The sequence below is a fragment of the Octopus bimaculoides genome, chromosome 11 (assembly GCF_046866305.1).
Source record: "Octopus bimaculoides isolate indiv1 chromosome 11, ASM4686630v1, whole genome shotgun sequence".
In the NCBI taxonomy this organism is placed as follows: domain Eukaryota; kingdom Metazoa; phylum Mollusca; class Cephalopoda; order Octopoda; family Octopodidae; genus Octopus; species Octopus bimaculoides.
The window spans coordinates 77,619,831-77,644,185 of NC_142938.1; the positions used below are offsets into that span (position 1 = coordinate 77,619,831).

The window sequence follows — 24,355 nt, forward strand, 5'->3', positions numbered from 1 at the left end:
TAGTAAAAAGGATTTTTATTATTACGGTGACCAGCCTGCAGGACCATCTGCATGCTGGTCAAAAGACTGACCGGCATTTCTTCCATCATTTTATGCTCTGATTTCAATTTCTCCAGAGGTTGACTTTGCTTTTCATCATTTTGGGGAGAAGATCAATAAAAATGAAGTTCAGTTCTATATTTAAGAGATGAGGAATTATGTACCTTATTTACATTATTTACATTTGATGGATATTTCTCCTCATCTTGTTTGTTGTTAACACAACGTTTCGGATGATATGCCCTCCAGCCTTCATCAGATGTCTTGGCAAAATTTCGAACCTGGGTTCTCATTCCTAAGGCATTTTTCGATGTTGTTGTTATTATTATCATTATTATTATTATTAGTAATAATAATAATAATAATAATAATAATAATAATAATAACATTGAAAAATACCTTAGGAATGAGAACCCAGGTTCGAAATTTCCCCAAGACACCTGATGAAGGCTGGCGGGCATATCAGCCGAAACAAGATGAGGACAAATATCTGTCGAATGTAAATAATGTAAATAATGCAAAAATAAAGTACCTTTCAAGTATTGGGGCTGCTGTAACTGACTTGCTCCCACCTCTACTCAAAATTGCTGGCCTAGTGCCAAAATTTGAAACCATTATTAATACTGTTATTCTGGTTGTGGATTAGCAAAAATCGTTGCCAGTGCCCCTGGACTGGCTTGTGCGGGTGGCACATAAAAGACACCATTTCGAGCGTGGCCGTTTTCGTGCGGGTGACACGTAAAAGCACCCACTACACTCTCTGAGTGGTTGGCGTTAGGAAGGGCATCCAGCTGTAGAAACTCTGCCAAATCAGACTGGAGCCTGGTGTTGCCATCCGGTTTCACCAGTCCTCAGTCAAATCGTCCAACCCATGCTAGCATGGAAAGCGGACGTTAAACGATGATGATGATGATGATGATGATTGCAGTATTGATCAGAATGCCTTGTGGTACTTTCTAACATACTCCCCAAACTCAACATATTACATGCGAATGTAGTTGACTATAATTGCTTCCAGCGATTAAATTTCTTGGGAATAGTTTTCCTCGTACATCCTCCGTTCGAGGAAACTGAATCTTATTTCGGAGATTTACATTGTGTCTGAAGAAATACTTTCATGCTGTGCTCTGGCTTACACTTACAGCTACAATGGACTGTATTTTGAGCTTTATACATCTCTCTGTAGTTTCCATAAACTTTTATTGAAATGTTTCCAGGCTTGAGTGAAATTGTCTAATATTTCTTCAATGGTTTCCTATGCTAGTTTTAAAAAAAAACATTTTTTTTATTGCTGTGATTACGTTTTTCATTAAATTTCATTAAACGTTCATCATTTTTGCTGTGTGACCCACCCATCTCTTTTTAATCTCTCAAATGCATGTTTCCTGAAATTTTAGAGAATATTTATTCAGTAGGTGCAGGCATGGTTATATGGTTGGGAACCTTGCTCTTCCAACCATTTGGCCTCAAATTCAGTCCTATTGTATATCTCCTTTTACTATAACCCTGAGTTAACCAAAACCTCACAAATAGGTGCAAGAGGGGCTGTGTAGTAAGCAGTTTGCTTACCAACCACATAGTTCTTCCAGGTTCTCATCCCATTGCATGACACCTTGGGCAAGTGTCTTCCACTATAGCCTCAGCCCGACCAAAGCCTTGTAAGTGGATTTGGTAGGCGGAAATTGAAAGAAGCCCGTTATATATATATATGTGTGTGTGTGTGTGTGTGTGTGTGTTTGTCCCCCACCATCGCTTGACAACTGATATTAGTGTGTTTATGTCCCTGTAACTTAGCTGTTTGGAAAAAGAGACTGATAAAATAAGTACAAAGAATAAGTCCTGGGGTCGATTTGTTCGACTAAAGGCGGTGCTCCAGCATGGCTGCAGTCAAATGACTGAAACAAATAAAAGAATAAATTGATATGGTTGATGGAATGTGTGTGTGTGCGCGTGCGTGTGTGTGTGTGTGTGTGTGTGTGTGTGTGTGTGTGTGTGTGTGTGTGCACTTGTCTTGATATCATGTGGAAGGCTGTAAATGAGCATCACTGTTATACGAGTGAGGTTGTTTACTTCTTCTGCCATGAGAGACATGTCTATTTTTGGGAAAATATTACTTTGCTTGCAAACAGGTGAGGGTTGGCAACAGGAACAGCATCGAGTCACAAAAGATGTTCCTCAATAAATTCAACATATACACAGTTGATTAGGATTGTTGTCTTAGAGTTCCAGATTTCAGAATGTTTTGGACAAACCTGTGATTGCTGTTTTTGACGCGAATAGTTCTTGTCAAGAGACCGTTTTGAAATTACCAATGACAGCCGCTTGGTCTTGCTCTGAAATGAAAGCAGAATAAGAGCCAACTGATATTGGTGATTCTAAATAAATAGCCAAGTAACTTTTGAAGTAATTTCTTAGCCTATAGCCAGCTCATTGGAACGGTAAAGTATCAAGCTGCTCTGGAGAAAGTGGATCTACGGACATAGTAGATAGCAAATCAATTTAGTATGAGCCAACAGGGAGGCTCTCTGTGCTTGCTTGACTTAACTAGTATTAACAGCCTTAATTTCTCTTGAATTACAACCTACTGTGTTCTTAAAATAAAAAAGAAAATGGATAATGCTGTTGTGGAGATAGAAAAAGAGAGGATGGTCAATGTTGGAATGTCTTTGATCACAGTTTTGTTTGATCAGCGCTGACTTGGCACTAAACGACAACAATTACATGGAATTCTACCGGTACACCAGAATTATTTGGTTTGTCACAGATTTTCACTGTGATAAATCTGTCAGTTTTATTTTGTCTTCTCACAAGAAGATGCCTGAAAGATTCTTTGCTACAAATGCTAACACTGCAAAAGAATGGTACAGATGTGTAAAATACAGTGTCTTGTCCTTTCTCCCTTTGCAAACAACCAAAACTGGTGATTACCAGCTCGTAGTTAGCTACTGTTAAAAACTGCCTTCCGTCCTCTCTTACTATTTCTTTATCCGGCTGCTAAACAGTAACTGCAACAGGTTGAGCCAACGAGGGAATCTCTACACTGTTGCTTGATATGTTAGAAATGGCTGCTTAATCTCCCTCAAATCATACCCAAAAGGTGGAGGCAGGATTAACCATTCACTGACCTGCACTCACTATAGTAAGTCTCAATAATCAGCAATATTTATTAGTGTTGGTTGAGGCCATAAGTAGATAAAAAGATATAATATATATTGTAGTCCTAGATATCATCATCATCATTGTTGTCGTCGTCATCAGCATCATTTAACATCTTTTTTCCCATACTGGCATGGTTGGCTGATCTGATAGGATCTAATGGTCCCCAAGACTGCATCAGGTGGCGGTATCTCTTTTGGCATGGCTTTTATGGCTGGATAATAGAATCGACCCCTTTGCTGGACTAGCACTTTATTGACCCCTGCCAAAAACAGATGAAGGGGCAAAGTTGACCTTGGTTGAATTTGAAGTCAGAGGGCAGAGAGAGAGAGATAGTGTTAATACCACAAGGTATTCTATCCCATGCCCTAGCGATCCTACCAATTTGCCACCTTTGATGAATATCATTTAGGAGAACCACAGCAACCAAATGATTAATCTTCAGCTCAATCAAATGGTGGTGGTGGTGGTGGTGGTGGTAGCAACAGCAGTGGTGGTGACAACACTTCCCCTCCTCCTCATCTGCATCATCTAGCATTTGTCTTTCCATGTTGACATGCGTTCAATGGGTTTCACAGCATTTCATAACATGTTGGGGGTCCTTCACCCTCTGGCACAGATATACAGCAACTGAGAAAAATACCCAATCTTTATTAACGTGTGTGTGTGTGTGTGTGTGTGTGTGTGTGTGTGTGTGTGTGATGCTTTCCTATTTTTTTTCCTGGTGTGCGTGTGTTTTTTTTTTTTGGCATGGTCTTATTTTTACAGCTGAGTATCCTTCCTGTCTGCCAACCATTTTACACCTGTCAATCTTTCCTATTTGCCAACCATTTTTCAGCATGGACTGGATGCATTTTAGTGTGCCTCTAACATTAAAGAGGTTGACTTGCTCACGTTACAGAAGCAGCTCTGTCTCTTTTCATATATTTTTGCTGTGTTTGTGATTTTGTACTTTGAACAAAGTACGTAGTAAAACTGATTTATTTATTTATTCATGACTGTCCTCTCTGATTCATTAATGGATTGTATATAGAACTTCCTGATCCAATATGCTTTTTTATTTTTACTTTTTTTTCTGAAGAAAGACAGTATCGTTTCATTTGAGGAAAATTTAGCTACTAATTTTAGTATGTTGAGCAAATAAAGGTGTTTGTATATCTGTAATAGATTACCAAAGTTTTGTTCTATCTGAACGATGTATGTTTTTTAGAAAAGATAACTGCAGCTACCAAAGCAGTAACATACATAATCTCACTGTGTAGCGCCTTGGAGAAATGCCTTTTCCTGTAATCTCAGGCTGACCAAAGCCTTGTGAGTGAATTTGGTAGTTGGAAACTGAAAGAAGCCCATCATATATATATATATATATATATATATATATATATATATATATATATATATATATATCTGTGTGTGTGTGTGTGTCTGTTTGTTCCCCACTGTTGCTTGAGAACTGGTGTGTTTACGTCCCTGTAACTTTGCATTTTGACAAATCAGAATGATAGAATAAGTACCATGCTTTAAAAAAAAAAAAATTTTTTTTTGAAGGCAGTGCTCCAGCATGGCTGTACTGAAACAAGTAAAAAGGGAAGAAAAGCTACATATCTATATATATATATATATATATATATACACGTGCATGTGTCTGATACTACTAGTTAATATTAGTTAATATTAGTTAATATTACTAGTTAATATTAGGTGATATCCCTAAAAGGTTGACAAGCTCTTTCTTTACCACACGGTAACCTCAAACATGAAGAATTATTCTCTTTCTTCTATGCTAGCACATACTCTCCACAGACATCCGCAGCAAATAAAACTTTGTGATCCATGACCTGTGTTGAATACTTTATCCACTTGTACATTTGATCGAGACACAGCTGACACACATATCTATGTATGAATAAATGTATGTTTTTCTGGTTAACAAAAACCTATCTATACTCTACTTTAATAGGCTTCATTTGATGGCTGACCCATCATCTGTTGATTGTTGTTGTTGTTGTTGACAAAATAAATAAAAGAAACTAGCTGTGGTTTGATTATGTATGAACGGCGCGAAGGATATTCCACATCAAACTGAATTATAAAGATCAATTGCATACTTTGATAAGAATAAATATATTTGACAGCTAAAAGAGAATAGATGTATTCAAATCTTAGACAATGTAATGCTTGAGTAGTTTGAGTGAGAACTCTTTAAAGTAAAGTCATGGCTAAAATTTCAGATAATGGAGATATCTAATAAGTTCTGACTGGTGATTGAAATGAAGGAGACTCCTCTATGTGTTATTGAATATCTTAGTTAATTTTACTGTTCCCGGTGTGTTCTAAATTGTTAGAGGAGCTCTGATTAAAGAAGGATTTTAATCAATAGCTTATATCTACGGCAGCAGGAATATTGGCCTGTAAAATTTCTTTTCACACTGATACCATTCACAGGACGTTTTCTTCCAGATTCCTGAAAATCCTGATTGAGAGAAAAGAAATAAAGAAATATAAAAAGACGTAATTCATTAGAAAATTCATTTAGGTAAATCCAGCAAAATTTCACTGGAGTGGAAAATATAGTTCTCAGATGTGCTGTTTTGAAAATTGATGTTTGCACATATTCTAGGTGGAATCCAAGACTTGTATGAAAATTGAACTTTGTTATTGTATGGTATTAATCAGAGCAATGATTTCGCATAGCTACAACTGATTGCCTGGAACCAGTAAAAGAACATATAATATAAAGGTTATTACCATTAGTGTTAAGCATTTGAATTTAGTCAATAAACATCATTATCTTCTGAATTTTGGATGGCTGTCCAAACACATTACCTTATTTAGCACCAGTTCCTTGGTTATCTCTAGCAATCTCTTGAAGATTTACATCCAGTGTCATCTTCCTTTGGGTAGTGCTATTGATAACCAGAGATTACTGGTAGAAAAAAAATGGTTTTCAGCAAAGATTTGAAATTAGAAAGAAGCTGTCCTATCAACCAGCTCGTAATCGCATATTATTTTCTTCTCCATTTCATTAATGCCTCTCTGTAGTAAACAATGTTAAGAGGCCCAGTACTAATAATACAGAACTACACAGTATCTAGTGATAATCAGCAAGCTTTGGTTTCCTCTTTCTCTTCATCACTAAATATTATCTTGTAGCCTTGTCATGTTTAAGTCTTGGACATTTTATTCCTTGTCTTTGCCAGTATCTGTTGATTTTAGTTTAAATGTCTCCTACATACATGCACTCATGTTATTCCTTTCTGAAACACGACTATTTTTTCTGGCATATCTCATTTCTGCTTTCTGTGCTACTTAATGTATTCTGTTATCTTTCCAAAAGATAATGGCTTGAGCTCAAGACCAAAGAGGAAATTCCTGGACTCATTCCACTCATCTCACGACACCATATTCCTGATCAACACAGCAACTCCTTAAGTTCTCTTCTAAACTCAACTTTTAGCCATCTGAACATCAACTGTAATGATTTTGCCAGTCTAGGGAAGAACTGAAAAGAGTTGCTCACTGCCAACACTTCTTGTAATAAACCATTTAGAAAAGGGAATCAATCAATTGTATCGATTCTAGTACTTGACCGGTATTTTAACAAGCCCATAAATAGGAATGGCAAAGTTAACCTAGGCAGAATTTGAACTCAGAACAGAACTTAAATAACTAGAACAAATACCACAAGTAATTTTTTTCTGATGCTCTAATAGCTTTGCTCCAGGAACATTTTCTGTAACCTAGAAGGAATGGTCAGTTTGGCTATGCGTTTTTGACCTGATTGTCCACCTTTTCCAGATCATTGATTTTCAAATGATTTTAGTTCAGCATTTAATTTTGACATTATTGTCAATACCTTATAATTTATGACATTTCTTAGAAGAGGTGAGGGGTGTGGGGCAGGGTGGATGTCAGATTATATGGAAATTAAGAATTCACCCCCCACTATCCCTTTTCTAGATTATGTCATTACATGTCAATCAGAATATATCAAGAAACTTAATGCTTAGTTAGGAAGCCTTCAATCTGTAGAAATTCCGATGTTCCTCAGCGGTGCCAAAGCACCAACTTAAACAAATCAATGTTGTGAAGTGTATTTGTTGTTTTCATGATGTTTACAATCCCTTAATATCCAAAACTGGATTATAATCAATAGAACTAATTAGATTAGATTGTACTCAATGGAAATAATTAATTTGGATTATAATCAATATTAACAATTAAGCTAATGATTTTCAACTATTAACCTCATCTTTAGAGTATAGATTTACTTTAAGTACTGGAGTGTATACACGTATAGGTGACAAGGTGGACAAGGATGTTTTTACCTTTCAGCTAGAAGTAGGTGTAGAGTTCAAATCCACCTTTGGCCAACGTACATATTTAGGAATAAAACACCTAAAGATTGATTGGCAGTTGAACTGGTCAAAGTTTAGTGTAAATATAAATATTGTCTTCCTCAAGCAGCCATAAACGAGATGTACTTCAATGGGACTTGCTAGGAATCTCTGATCTCCATTAGCTTTGGTAGTTCCTCAGTTTCATGTTGTGTATCCCAAGGTATGAAAGTCTCTAAGATATAGTATCCAATATGGCCTGGTGTTTGATATGATGACAGCTGCCAGCAAAGCCTACCCTGCTTTGGGCAACAATAATAGAAATAGGTAGAATAGTCCCATAAACCTCCCCTGTAGTCTTGTGCTTTAGCAAAGACACATATTGTAAACTTATTCTTTAGAAATGAGAATAGGCGCAGGAGTGGCTGTGTGGTAAGTAGCTTCCTTACCAACCACATGGTTCCGGGTTCATTCCCACTGCATGGCACCTTAGGCAAGTGTCTTCTACTATAGCCCCAGGCCGACCAAAGCCTTGTGAGTGGATCTGGTAGACAGAAACTGAAAGAAGCTTGTTGTATATATGTATATATATATATATATATATATATATATATATGTATGTATGTGTTTGTATATGTTTGTGTGTCTGTGTTTGTCCCCCCAACATCGCTTGACAACCGATGCTGGTGTGTTTATGTTTCCCTAACCTAACGGTTCAGCAAAAGAGGCCGATAGAATAAGTACTAGGCTTTCAAAGAATAAGTCCTGGGGTCGATTTGCTTGACTAAAGGCGGTGCTCCAGCATAGCCACAGTCAAATGACTGAAACAAGTAAAAGAAAGTCTCATCTGAGGATGTTAACCTTTTTGCCACTGACAGGCCTAGGATTACTGCTGGTGCTATGATACAGAGATATCAATCAAGATGTGTTTGTATCTTCCTTAATAATTTTGTGCAATTAAAATCTTAATTAAAATCTTCCGTAATAAAATCAAATTAAAATCAAATTAAAATGTTTGCATGATAAATTTGTGTAAGAACCTTGTTCCACACACTGGATTCTCGTAATTTAAGAATTTGCTATTTCACTAATTCCTGCCAGGTTTTTGATTGTTATCGAAATCGATTGAAATATATAAACAATGGAGTTTATTACAAATGCATTCACAAAAATGCTTTAAACATTTATTTATCTATTTAGCTTTTTTTTTTTTAGTAGAAGTTCTGCTCATGAATCTTTACAAAAGTATGTTAAACATTATTTATGTTTAGTCAGGAGAAAAGGGTCCGCTCAGTGCTTCCCTGACTGGTGGGAGGGAGAGATGAGGGGATCCTAAAACTGAAACTATGATTCGAATACCTTCAACAGAGTGGACTTCACTAAAGGCACCCAAGGTGTCACATGGATGGTAAATTAGCTGACAAATTAATTCTAGTTCCCATATGTAGGGCATGGCAGGATTTGAATCAGGCTAAACACTGTAAGGCATGTGACCTGATGTTCCTACAGATCTACCAATCCATCATCTTGGATTAATACATTTTGTTATTGATCCCAAAAGGACGAAAGACGAAGTTGAACCCAACTGGATTTGAACTCAGTATACCAACTGTCAGAACAAATACCACAAGTCATATATCTAACACTTTACTGACTTTCCCGATTTGCTTTAGAAATAAATTTCCATAGTGTTGAAGACGGATCTGTTGGATATGTGTTACCATCTGCTAAAGCATTTTATCAAACTTGTCATTCTGGTGCTCTTAAGGTTAATGTAGAATATATTCTTGGAATTTATGACTATCATTGCTTCTGCCACTGCTGCCCTCTGTTCTCTTTGCATAAAGATTTTGATCAGGTCAGTATGTTCATTTATTTCTTTGCCCTCATTTCAGTCTTGGTCCAGCCTTGTACCATTGTTATGATTCCAGTTACAGTTGATATACCTGTGAAATTACAGTATATACTTGTGAAATTACAGTATATACTTGTGAAATAAGTCTTTGAATGTTCCATTCAGAGCAGGAATTGTCCATCATTTGAAGTTAGCAAGAAATCATACAAAGTCTGAATGTGCACACTTTAAAGCTGCAGCTACATGAAAACAAAAAAAAAACAAACCATTTTGTCTGTCAATCTGTTGTGTCGACGGCCCCAAGCGAAGAAGTAGGCTTGACCAAGACATATAAATAGAGGTAGTCTGACCGTGGTAGCGGGTGGACTGATGGTAGACTGACTGTTGAGTAGCTGTTGAGTAGCAGTCGCGTAGAGATCATCCGAAGGTGCGAGATAGCAGTAGCGTTGAGACATAACAGTGGCGACGAGGATTCACAGCTCACACAACCACTGTTTAGTATTGCGATACAACATTGGTGACGAGGTTTCTAATAACACACCCCATGTGCATGATGAGACATAACACAATCTAAAAGACATTTCTTGGACTTTAACAGATCATCATAGTCTCTTAATTGTGCAAAAGCTTCCCAATAGAGAGTTTTTTTTTAGTATATATATTCTTCAAATAATGGCACTAATATTTGTTACAGTCTAGCTCCTCATAATATCTGATTAAGCAAATTTATGATCAAGGATGTAACTATGCACATCCTCGTTTTTATCTTAGTGCTTTTATCAAATTTAAAGTGTCTAATGTGTGTTTCCTTTGCTGAGACATTAGAGAATATTTTGAAAGAAATTTCTACCTTGTTGAGTAATTGAATAGTGACTCCCTCTGTAGCTTGTTGCTTAAACTGCCATTATAAGTGAGGTGGTGTGAATCTCTCGATGGTTACACAAGTAGATCAGCAGTACATGACAACTACAAACATTTTATTGAATATGAAATTGTTGAGAATTTTATTTAATTTACGCTATAATGTTTTTGTAAACTCTTACTGTAAAAAATACACACATGCACCCCCACCAAAAAAAAAAAAAGAGCACATACTCAAGCTCACACACATACACACACACACGCAATGGGTTTCAAATGTCATTTAGATTTCTTTAGAAATAGGTTTATGTTCAATATAATTTACTTTCGAACATCTTAATGTTTTAAAGCTGTTTTCAAATTGTGATTTACTTACTTTCTATGAAATGATTAGAATTTTTTCTTTAAGAAAAATAGCAGGAAAATTTTTTGAAAAATAAAACACACACACACTTCCTCCCTCCAAGTTCTTAGTTTGTTTTGAAGAAATCATTTTAATGTATGTATACGTAATTTTTACTCTAATAAAAAAAAAAACCAAAACCCCCAAAAAAACCAGCTAAACTCCCTCAACTCATCAACTGTTTGTTTTTTTATTGTGGAGTGTTTTGATTAATCATTTTTTTTTTATTCAATTTGAATAGAAATTTTAAATTCCATTTCTATTACATTTCGTAGTTTATAGTTAGAGGTGGATATTTCAAAATGAATTTGTTTATCACTGATAAATTCTCTGGTCACTTTCTTAATTTATTTATTGAACTAATTAGTTTGCTGATTTGATGTAAATGAAAATATTGAAAGAACTCTGACTCAAATATCTTGAAGGTAAATGTTGTGGCAGCTTTTAATTGTTTTTTATTTTTTGTATTTTTTTTGTATATTTTTATGGTGTTGCTCATTTTTTAAAAATATATTTTTTTCTTATTAGTAGCTAATTTTATGCTATGTAATTAGAAAGTTGTTTTATTTTTTATCCTTCAAGGAATAACCATTTTAATTCTATGCAGCAGTAACAACACCCACACACACACACTCTCTCTCCCTCCTTCTCTCTCCCCCCTTCTCTCTCTCTTTTAATTACTCAGCGTACAACATACAACTCAACATGGCATAGACAAACAACATGTCTTGTGTCTTGTCTTCGTACACATACACAACTTTCCTTATGCACTTTCTGTGAATAAACAGAATGATACTTGGTTAGACAGTCCTACATATCTGGTGCCTTTTAAAAATTTCTTTTGATTCAGTTTCAAATCAAGATTCATTTTCTTGCTCCAGGTTATTTTTTCTCTCTTTTTTTTTTCTGATAGAAAAGATGGTAAAAAATAATTTTTTTTTTGGCGTATGTTTATTTGCATATATATAAAAGAAGCAAAAATCTTAATAACGATAGGTTTTCATGTTGATTAAAAGTGATTTATATATTTTTGTTTTGCATTTGAATATTCTTCAAATCTAAAATAGAAGCAGTAACAAACCACATATTGTAAACTTTAACTACATAAAAGACATATAAACACGTATCGCGCTACAAAGAGGTTTCATGTTTTTTTTTTAAAAAAACAAAAATGAATTGAAATGCAGATGAAGTTTACTTCATTTCAACAACTTCTTTCTTCATCTCAAGTGTATCATGAATGTTTTTTTTTCCCCCCTCTGTACATTATAATCTGCCTGTAATGTTCTCTGCAAAATTCTCTGGCACACATATGTAGGCATAATAAGCTTCCACGTGACAAAACATCGTTAAATATAGGAGTAATTAGAATTTTGTTTCCATAACCGATAGATTTTTATGTCGATATATCAGTTGATTTTTTTCATAGTTTGATATATTGAATCATATTTATAAAATACTCTTTGAAATAATATATATTTTGCATTATTGAATGCCACTCAGAATATTTATGAATATATATTAACCCCTGCAGTCTGGAAACTTTAGTATTTGAAGCTAAAGGAAAAAAAAACAAACTTTTTGAAGTCTCCAAAAAAAAAAATCAAAGCAAAAAAAACTAGCTCTCAGCTTTGTTTCATATATACTTTTAACTCATTTTTACCCTACATGTAGCATCTTTTTGATATAGCATATCTGCTGGTAAATTATCATTGTCATCATCATCATCATTGTCTTCATCTTTGCTGCCACCACTGCTTTTCCATGCTGGCAAGAAATGGACAGATCTTCACAAACTGAGCCTATTCTTATTTGAACTTACTGCCCTTCTAGAAAGGTTGAGGCCACACTTCACTTGCACATTCTGTTTTTTGTGTTCTATGGCTAGGTGCATTTTATAACGGCAACAACACTTTGCTTCCATTTGTTGTCTCTGCTCATTTGCCAGCCATTTTATTGAGCATACTGTATAATATTATTATGGTGCCAGCAACAGAGGTCACCTTGTTGCTGACAAAACTAAGGAATCCTGTTTTTTCCTATGTTATCTCCGTTTGTTTGCTAATCACTCCACAGAGTGCACTAGATGCATTTTATTTAAACACCAGCTAAACTAAAGAGTTCTCTTTGTTCTGTGTTGTATCTGTTCATTTTTTCACCAGCATCAAAAAATTATCTCATCCCCGGTGAGTGGGAAAAGAGAAAATAACGAAAGACGAACAAAGTGAGAAGATATTAGATAGGAAGGAAAGAACCAGAGTGCTAGGAGTGAAAATAGGATAAAGAGGAAGGCAAACTGAGAGAAAGAAGGAGAGAGAGAGAGATGGAGGGAAGGAAAGAGAGAGAGTAAAGCAGTGAGGATGATATACAGCTATATGACGATTGTTGGTAAGGAGATCCAATAGGAACAGCTTAAGTGGTATGATGGAGAAAGATAGATAGATAGATAGATAGATAGAGAGAAAGAGAGAGAGAGAGAATGTTAGTAGAGAAATGTTGAAATAGATAAGAGAGAGAGAGAGAGAGCTGAAGAGCACTGAATGAATTATGGTTGTTTCTTTTGAGTTTATATTTTTCTATCTACTTTTTACAAGTTTATATCATGATTTGTGAACAACTGCCATTGGTTACAGGTTTCCAACAGTTCACAGCATTCATGATGGCAAAATTATGTGTGTGTATGTGTGTGTGTGTCCAACTTGATACAGAACAATTCTGAAGAGACTTTGTAAAGCACTCGTTTTCTGGGGGATTCTTTCAGCACTGTTTATCTCTGTCATGAATATCTATTACTAAAGGATATACATATGCATAATATATATTGGTAGCCTGTAATTCACAGATAAAGAAATTATTGGCTGTGTAGTAAGTAGCTTGCTTACCAACCACATGGTCTCAGGTTCAGCCCCACTGCGTGGCACCTTGGGCAAATGTCTTCTGCTATAGCCTCAGGCCAACCAAAGCTCATCGTATATATATATATATATATATATATATATATATATGTAGTGGCTTCATGCAGGCATAGTGTGGATTTAATCCTCGATCGCCAAATTTCACTTAACAGTTCAACAAATTTTTTAAAAGGCAGTGCTCCAGCATGGCCGCAGTCAAATCACTGAAACAAATAAAAGAATACACACACACACACACACACACACACACACACACACATGCATTATATATACAATGGGCTTCTTACAGTTTCCATCTCCCAGATTCACTCCCAAGGATTTGGGTAGCTCAGGAATACAGTAGAAGACCCCCTTCATAGGATACTGTTCAGTGAAACGGAACCTGAAATTACCCAGCCAGAAATCAAATCTCTTAAACACACACACACACACACACACACACACACACACACACACACACACACACACACACACACACACACACACACACACACACACCTTCTACACACTTTTTCTCACCTGGATTCCAAAATGTCTGGGTATTTTAACCATAACTAAAACTACCAGTAATACACTGTGGAAACAGTCTTTTGTACAGAGCTTTGCTAGGTTTACTGCAATTAGATTTTCTTTTACTAGTAGCTCACCAAAACTTTATAAATAAATAAATAAAAACATTTTTGTAACTTTTCTTTCATCTCCACACATCTTCTTAAAATATTCTTCATTTGGACTCTTTTGAGTTTGAATGGTGCTGTCTCTGTTTTGTTAGATTTGCAGGATTTAAGCTGCCATTAAGAATTTTCCTCAATCAGCACACAATCCACTAGGTTAAATTTTAACACTACTTCAAGGCAATAAAAGTTTCACCATGTTTGCATTTTTTTTAATTCTATTTATTTTGTTAAATTTTGTCGTTTTATTGTTACATTTGAAGACGCACTTGCTGTAGGCTCAAGCTGTGTAACACGTCTTTCTTCGTGTTACTTGGTTTCTGCCCATTAGCATTTGGTTCATTGATTTTTAACCATTTATCCATTGGGGACATAAAACAAGTGCACTTTATCGATTATAGAAAATTACATTTATCTTCACTATGCATGCGTTAGAAGAGTCACTAAATTATTTAACAAGTTTCACACCAACATTGTGCACCATTTTTCAACAACTATTTCACATTTATCATTACTTAAATGGAAACTGATTAATAATTATTGAGTGATATTAGCTTGTGCTGAAAAATTCCACTGACCCACTAGAATATATTTAGAATTAATATTTTTATGTAAAAAAAAATAATAATTAGTTTTTGTTTTTGGTTTGCAAGATTCTTGATCTGAAATCATGTGCTGTACCTTGGGTGGGTCATTATGCCAATAAACACACACACACACACACACACACACACACACACACTGGTTCTATTTCACTTCTTTTATTATTAATAATCAGTCGAAGGTGGTGAGCTGGCAGAAGCATTAGCACACCAGGCATTTCATCCATCTTCACATTCTGAGTTCAGATTCTGCCTTTCATCCTTTTGGTGTTGATGAAATATGTACTAGATGCACACTGGGGTTGAGGTCATTAACTAAACCCCTCCACATAAATTTCAGGCCTTGTGCCCATAACAGAAAGGATTATTATTATTAGTCAGTTGGTTAATCTGGTTAATCATTTAAACCTACCTGATTGATTGATTGACTGAATGATTAATCAAACAATAGCAAAGGTAGACAAAAGTAAGCACGGTTGAAAAGACAAGAGTAGGTGATGGGTGGCAACAGAGGTGGCCAAGAGGAGAGAGATTCCACCTCAAAAACCCTGCCTTTTACTTCATTCTTCTGCTCTTGCCACCCACTCAGTGTAGCTTATCATGCACTTTCCTAATCCCCTCCTTGACCACCTCGGCAAATAGACTAACTTTAAGTTTGTGGGTCCTCTTTACATTTACACTCTTGCTCCTCTCAACTCATTTCTGGCTGTGCTGTTGTCATCGCTTTCTCTAGTATTCTAACCCTCCTTGGCCCACAAGCCGTAGGTTATTGTGTACTCTTTACATTTCTTGCATTCAATTCTGCTCCCCCATCCGTGCTGGTGCCACAGTAGAAGGCCATCAAATTGTGCCACCTCTGAGGGAGTGGTAAGCACAACCCCCTCTCCCCTGTGTGCTAGTGCCACAAAAATTCACCCTGTACACATTGAAAAGTGGCTGACAGACAACAAGGGAAGGTGTAGAGTTGTGAGGTCCCTATAGTTCTGTCTTGCTGAGGACTTTTCAAGCTCTCTAGTGTTGGCACTTTGAGAAAATGTACCCAAAACACTCTGTAAAATGGTTTGTGATAAGAGGGGCATTCAGCCAAAGAAACTGATCCAAATGACATGTACAAACATCAGTCAGTGAGAGCATTAGCTTTTAATAACAGATGACTTGGACCATGACAACCCATCTGATCCATGTTCACATGAAATGTAGATATAAAATGGTGATGTAGATGTATATATATTGCACACACACGTGTGCGCGCATGCACACACACACACACACACACACAAATATAAATATATATGTATGGATGAGGTCAGCTGTGTGAAGAGGTGTCACTCCCTAACAGTTGAGGGAACTTGTGGAAGAAGTAGACCTAGGAAGACATGGGATTTGGTGGAGAAGCACTGCCTTCGAACGTTGGGCCCCATGGAGGCGATGATAAATGACCGAGACCTTTGAAGATATGCTGTGCTTGAGAAGACCCGGCAAGCCAAGTGAGGTCATAGCTGTGGCTGATGCCAGTGTCATATAACTGGCCCATTTAAGGGTACCCTTCAATCATTGGGCAATATGCTGTGCTTGAGAAGACCTGTTGAGTCAAGTGAAATCGTTGTTATAGCTGATGCCAGTACTGTCTGACTGGCACCTGTGCCAGTGGCACATAGAAAACACCATACAAGTGTAGTCAATACCAGTGCCACCTGACTGGCTCCTGTGCCGGTGGCATGTAAAAAGCACCATTTGAGTGTGGTCGATGCCAGTGCCGTCCGACTGGCCCCAGGCCAGTGGCATGTAAAAATCACCCACTACACTCTCAGAGTGGTTGGCATTAGGAAGGGCATCCAGCTGTTGAAACCTTGCCAGATCAGATTGGAGCCTGGTGCAGCCTCCTGGCTTGCCAGTCCTCAGTCAAACCGTCCAACCCCATGCCAGCATGGAAAGTGGACGTTAAGCACTGATGATGACGACGATGATATATACATTTACATATATATCTATAAATATATATATATAAACAAAATCAAATTGCCCTCAAAGTAGGATTGTTTAAGAAGTATCACTTTGTTGTCTGTTGATGCTGCTTAAATAATAGATTTTAACTCTCTTCTAAATAGAATTAAAGACAAAGAAATGGTTGTTTGTAAATAGCCGGTTAGTTGAAGCTGAAGTGAGTCTCAGAATGATTTTTGATGGAAGTATTATTCAAAATGGCTTTTGCAAAGTGTAGATAAGAAAGTATAACAAAAAAACAGAAAAGGAGAGAACCCCCCTCCACTCCCCCACGAATAAATGAACATAAATAATAGACAAATAAATAAACAAAAACTATACGATATAATTGAATTATGTTCGTAGAGCATACTGCAACTTTGTATTTTTTTTGTTGTTTTTTTTTTTTAAATTACAATTTTGGAATAAGAAGTAATCCTGTGTAGAAGGGAAATAAAATCAAAAGTCTGTTGGCGATACCTTCAACAACTCAATAAATCCATAACATTTGTTGTATTTGGAGAATCCTCATTCTCTCATGGACATTAAAAATAGGAAACTATGTTCATGTTGAGATTAATCATTTTTATCACCAAAAATAATACGCTTTTATTTTATCTTATTTTATTATTTCATTTTCGATTATTTTACTTTCATTTTGATTATAGAACATGTCAACCACTGAGAAAGCAATTTCTTTTGTAATTATTAATAGAATTTTGTATTTATTTTAATATATATATATATATATATATGTTTATTCGTATTATTTTCTGTTGTTTTAGTATCAGCATGTTGAACTTTTGTTTTTTGTCGTGTTTTCTGTAATGTTATTTAATCTTAATAAAGTAGGGAGAGTATGATAAAAGATGACAGAGATATGTATCAATGGAAATACATCTTTGTTTGTCTTTTTTTTAAATACAAATTTCAATTTATATGATTTTAGTTTCATACATTTTCCAGGCAGCCATGCTTCATGAAAAGAATTTAAGTCATGAAGTTAGCTTATTATTAACACCACCACCACCTAATTTATTTATTTATTCATTATTATTATTATTGAGTGAGAGAGCATTGCATGCCACCAAAGTGACAATGGGGCACAGATATCTAAATCCCAGTGACTTCTTGTCTGATAAAAGTACTCCAGGCACATGCATCACATATGTATGCGACAGGGTGAACTCATATCAATGCATGACCTTGCAGGTGGGGCACAGAATTTTCTTCGGGTTGAGTAGCCCATCTTGCTCAAAAGGTCTCTGAATAAGGGTTGTTTAAGGATGTTGAATGAAGAACCCATGTTTCCAGAGGTGAATAATTCGAACCCCAAAGCATTCCTCTCAACACATAGCAATCACATTATTATTATTATTATTATTATTATTATTAGTAGTAGTAGTAGTAACATTAAGGCGGTGAGCTGGCAGAATCATTGGCATGCTGGACGAAAAGCTTAGCAGTATTTCGTCTACCGCTACATTCTAAGTTCAAATTCTGCTGAGGTCGACTTTGCTTTTCATCCTTTCGGGGTCGATGAGGTAAGTACCAGTTGAGTACTGGGGTTGATGTAATCGACTTCCCCTTCCCACAAATTTCAGGCCTTGTGCCTTTAGTAGAAAGGATTATTATTATTGTTATTATTATTATTATTATTATTATTATTATTGTTATTATTATTATTATTAAGGTGGCGAGCTGGCAGAATTGTTAGCACGCTGCACGAAATGCTTAGCGGTATTTCGCTCGTTGCCACGTTCTGAGTTCAAATTCATCCTTTTGAGGTCAATAAATTAAATACCAGTGAAACACTGGGGTTAAAGTAACTGACTAGTTCCCTCCCCCAAAATATCAGGCCTTGTGCTTTAGTAGAAAGGATTATCATCATTATTATTATCATTAGCATCTTTTTCCAATTCTGTTTCCATTTCTTGCTGAGTGTCTTCCTGACACCTAGGGTAGAGAGATGTACTGTATACATCGGCAGGCCATTAAAACAAACACACCAGATTGTTCATTTACAGAGTCATGTGATAGAGAAAAAGAGGAAGACAAAGAGAAAAGGGAAAAAAAAATCATCATCATCGTTATTATTATTATTATTCATCTTGATACTGGCATCACCAGCAATGCTGAATGATATGAAGCCAAATTAACACTTTAGAATCAATAGTTTAGTTTATGGCTGTCCGTCATTTTCTGTTGAAAAGTGCCATTCATAGAAAATAGGAATCATTAAACTCATTGTCTGTCTGTGCTCTTGTAAATCTTTAATTCATTCCCATATACGTACGATATTTTCCCAAACTGACATGACGTTAATTCTTAGTTCAAAATAAAGTATTCAGTCATTACAATTATTATGAAGTTATCTGAAAAAAAAAAAAGAAATATCTGAGGGTGATTCTTTTTTTTTTTTTTTGGCAAAAGATAAAAAAAGAGAGAAATATTTTTATGATAAATTAGTGTTTTTGAAAGAAATTTTTTGAAAATCTGTGAAAATCCTGCCCCTTCTACTTTACCGTCACCATTACCACATCCGTTGCCCTTCACCTCCACTAAACCTTTCCTCTATCCCCTACTCCTCTTCTCCTCCATCCCTTCCTCCTTCACTTCCTTTTCAACAGTTCTCCCTCTCTTCATCCCGACACTTCCCCTCTGGTTCTGCTCCACCCCTTTTTTACCCATATTCCTCCTCCTCCTCCTCCTCCTCCTCCTCCTCAGTACTCCCCTCCAGTTCCCTCACCCCTCCTTTACTCCTCTTTCTCCTCCACCCCCTCTTCCTCCAGCTCTGCCGTCTCCCTCCTCTTCCATCCCATCCTGCCACTCTTCCTCCTCTCCACCCTCTGTCCTTCCTCACAAACACCTCCGCTTTCCCCTCCTCCCTCTCATCACACACAGACACACACACACACACACACACATATATATACCGCAGGCTTCTTTCAGTTTCCATCTACCAAAGCCACTCACAAGGGTTTGGCCAGCCCAAGGCTATAGTAGAAGACACTTGCCTAAGGTGGCATGCAGTGGGACTGAACCTGGATCCATGTGGTTGATAAGCAAGCTACTTACCACACAGCCACTCTTGCTCCTAAAAGTTATCAATTTTCTATAAAAACTAGAGCCAGTACTGAAAGTTATGATGTATGGTATATGAATAAGTTTATGTATAAACAATGTGATCAAAGCTAGAAGAAATAGGTAATGGGTGTATATTCCTATTTCTGGAATTCTTGACTCTTCTTCAGCACCACATCCAAACTATTAACCATCCATGAGTACATTACTTGAAAAGCTACTAAATTTAAGGGTATAAAACTGTTGGGTAGGCCAATTTTACATATTAAACCAGGCGTCCCCAAACTTTTCAGACCATCGTCCTCATCATGGAATCTTTACCCCCCCCCCCTTAGGCTTGTACAAGAAAATAAATAAATAATAATAAGATGTGCATTTATTGACCCTTTGAATAGTCCCATCAGCCCCTAGGGGAGGTCTATATCAACCAGTTTGGAGACCCCTGTATTAAACATCTCTGGCATGTACATCTCAATTGCTGGTTGGGACACTCTATTTTGTTATGCAACCATAACACCTGCCAGCATGATTTTAACATTATCTCTGCGCCCATTTTTTTCTTTCTTCCAGCTCATCTACACTACACCATTCATAGATGCTCACTTCGTTTCTCTCTTACTTTTGCACATCCTCTGCATTCAATTACCCACACACAAATCATCATGCAATGTTTTTCACTCGGATGGAGAATCAGAAAATTGCTATTCATCAAAAAGATAGCACTTCATTAATTTTCGGGAATCATTATATTCCATTAAATGAAAATATTGTTAACACCGAGTAGCTCTTTCGATGGGAGACAAATGATCTGTGTTTACTTTAATCAAGATAAAATAGTTATATAAAATATCAAGGGAGTGTAAATAAAACAATATTATTATTATTATTATTATTATTATGCTGTGAATTTCTCACCATCGTCTCAAATGAAATAAAACTGATGGCATAAAATGTCATGCAAAGCTTTATCTTCCATCATAATGGTCAGCATCACTTATTAAGATTCTTTTATTGTTTTTCTATTTTACATAAATTCCTTATACACACACATGATAGAGTTGTTTGTCAATGAAACACTAGCTTGATTATCATGGGTTGTTTCATAATTGTTCATAGCATTAATTCTGTGATTATAATATATAGCATATATAATTTCCTCTAGTGGAAGCTGAAACAGATAAAGTCCTGCTTCTTGTCTATTGTTGTTTAGACTAGGTTTCACCTGGTGATTTATGAGGGCTTTGTGGCCATCTCTCTGAAACCACACAACTAGCAAAGTTCTTTTAAATGTTAGGTTTAAATTTATACATTCAGTTATCTTATTGTCTCGGAGGTCATTCCAAATCTCTTTATATAAAGGTTAAATATAATATATTGTGTTGCATTTCGCTTGTTAGTTTTAGTCATTTTCTTTTCATCTGATCTCATTTATAGAAGAATTGTGAAATATAATGACTGATTAAAACCCCTTGAATTTGCAGAGGATTATCATTTTGTGTTTGGTGTCTTGGTTCTCCTTTTACTTTTCCGTTTCTAAGGCAGTATTTACGTATGAATGTTTTTGAAGATCTGAAGTCAGAGTGCGATATATTGATATTTATTGTCACTATTGAAACTGGATTTAAGAACTGCCTAAATGCTTGCTTTAGTTGTCTGGAAGCAAAGTAGTGTAATTTGTGAAGAATAGTTGCAAAAGAAAAACGGAAAAGAAATATAAGTCCACCTTGAACTTAATATGTTTGTGACTTGATACTTTTTATTGATCTCTTCATAATCAGCAGCTGATTTCCTTCAGATTATGGTTCTTCCTCCAACTTCCAACTTTGTGATATTATACTGCGTACATTGTGATTTCCACCTCTCAGTCTTATCAGACACTGCCTTAGGTGTTTTTGTTATTTAGCTAATGATTTTTCTGTTTTATAATTATAATTTTTGTTTATTTTACAAAACTTTTTTCAATATTTGAATACCTTTTCAAGTCATACAAGTTTTAGATTTTCATTCAAATAAAATTAAGTCTGTGTGTTGTTAATAGATTTGTTTATGATATAAATGTACCACCTTTTCTTAAAAAAACAAAACAAAAAAAAAACAAAGAAAATGAAGTAAAATGATTTTTGGAATTATTTAGCATTATTCATTTTGATCATATGTTGTTTAAAGTTACTATATCTAAATTTCTAAAGTTTGTTTACTTAAAAATTATCAGAAGATATTTACTTTAAAATATTATGGTCACCAGCCTGCATTCAATTTAAATATTAATTTAAATAATAGAATATTTTGACAGTCTTATTTTTGTGACATAAGACAGGACAAATCGATTTTTCTTTTTTTAGCATGTCAGTTTAGACAGTTAACAAGAGAATAACAAAAATAAAAATCAGGACTATTGATTTTCACTTTGAACTATTGTTAATAATTTAGGGGAGAGGGGTATTAAATAAAAAGTTTGACTGCTCATGTCACCTATTTCTTTAAAAAAAAAAATGTCCATTGAAAAATTAAGTCTATTAATGATTGAAAAATCAATTGGATGGAAAAAAAAAAGTATCTATTTTGTTATCATTTTTGAAGTATTAATTGAATGCTGCTTGAGGTGCCGAACAAATGAAATTTAGGAAACTGAAGCATCAAGACTGAAAGAAGACAAAAGAAAGTAACACAAACACATACACACACACACACGTATTTATGTAAAGAGATTGTTCTCTCTTTAAAAGTGAATATGTCTCTGTTTAGTAATGATATATGGAACAGGAATTCAGTAAATGATTAAATGTAGACACAAAAGAGAGCAGAAGTAAATAAATCAAAATACACAGTGATAGACTCCTTCCCCATAGTCTGCCACAGTTAAACGAACCTGTGATCAAAGACATTCCCACTGTAATCATTCTGTGATTTTCTTTGCCAGGCATGTTGTGTCTGAGACTATATTAACCAATGTCTTTTTTTTTCAATTTTTGTTGTGAGATGGTTTGAGTAGAGATGTATGAACAATTATGATTTGAAAAAATTATGTTTTTGAATTGTTATTCAAAGAAGAGGAAAAAAAAACCAAGTTTTTCAAGACAAAATTATGTGAAATGTTAAAAATAGCAATGCATTATGGGATTTGTTGGATAGTTTAAATGACAGTCCAGAAAAACTATTCAAAGCAATAAAAGTTGACCACACAAAACTTTCCATTTCAACAGATATTAAAAAAACAGATACAAAAAAAAAAAAATTCCTAAATTAAAATAATTTTGATTTAATTTTTATTTGGAAAAATTGTAATTATTAATTTTCTTTAACCATTTCATTACAATATATCTGTTGAAATACATTGCCTTTAATTCAATTAATTTTAAAAATAAAGAATTTATAAAAATAACTTTGTCAACTTTAATCTGGTGTTTGAAACAAAATTAATATAAAATTATTTTGCTGGAAGGTTTTAATTTAGATCACTTTAAATTAGGAAGTCTGTTACTGAAAACCAGCAGAGGTGGGTGTGGTTTATCTCAGGCAGGTTGTTATCAAAAGGGTTAAATTAAATGAATTTAGATATCTTTTATTTGTTCCGAAATGTTGACTGGGACTTAGTTTCATTTGATGGTTTATTCAACTGGTGGGGGAATGCTTTACATCTGGAGTTTATATAAAAAAAACAAATGGAAAACTTCCTTAAAAATTGGGAGTGTTACAATAGTAATTGACATTGGTTGTAAAAGTTGCTAAAGAAGAAAGACCCTTTCCTTCAGCTTTCCTATATAAACCTCAGCAGTGAGGCTTCCTTCACTGGTTGATGAAACCTTGGTGAAACTTAAAATCTCAGTCAACTCGAATTTATAATAAATTTGATTTTTCTCTCACTCTTTGGTCATCTGGTCCCTCCAGCCTCATGGCAATGGGTCACTCTCAATAGAGAGTGTACCATTCAATAAAAATTCCTTTGTTATTCTTAATTCTTTAGCATTCAAGCTTCTCCTTGTAGCTTTGAGATTTTGACGAGATAACTTAATGTTTTAGAAAGATATTGTAGGGTTGGTGCAAGAAATCAGATCTGGCCAATCTGAACATAAAACAGTTGGAATATTTTGGCTGGATATGGCTGGCTTAAGTGCTAAAGGGTTAATCTTGCTTTCAGATTTAACATTTGTCATTTATTTATGTTTTCAGTTGGTCAAGTTTGTCTTGCAAGGTTTTCTTAAATCTTCTGTTTTTTTTCTATTTCTTTTTACTAGTTGACAGCAAAGAACATCCAGTGTATGCGAGCTCTCCTCAGTGTGGCTCACTGTCATGGTGGCATTTTGGGAACAGCTTGGCATCTTGTCCTTACAACCCTACAGGTATTAAATGTTCTTCATATTTTGTATTCATCATCATTGTTGTTGTTAAACTTTGTCAGCATTGTCATTAGTCACTCTCTGCTTTTGAAGACTTGTAGAATAAAAC

The 24,355-nt window shown here is 35.3% G+C and overlaps 1 protein-coding gene across 1 annotated transcript in view; it reads left to right on the top strand.

Annotated features, from left to right (window-relative positions):
- Positions 1–24,355, top strand: part of LOC106883236 (protein MON2 homolog) — a 704,123-nt gene that overhangs the window by 147,228 nt on the left and 532,540 nt on the right. Inside the window, exon 16 of the mRNA XM_089360635.1 lies at positions 24,145–24,249. Coding sequence (XP_089216761.1) covers positions 24,145–24,249 — 105 coding nt within the window. The remainder of the gene's footprint in view (positions 1–24,144; positions 24,250–24,355) is intronic.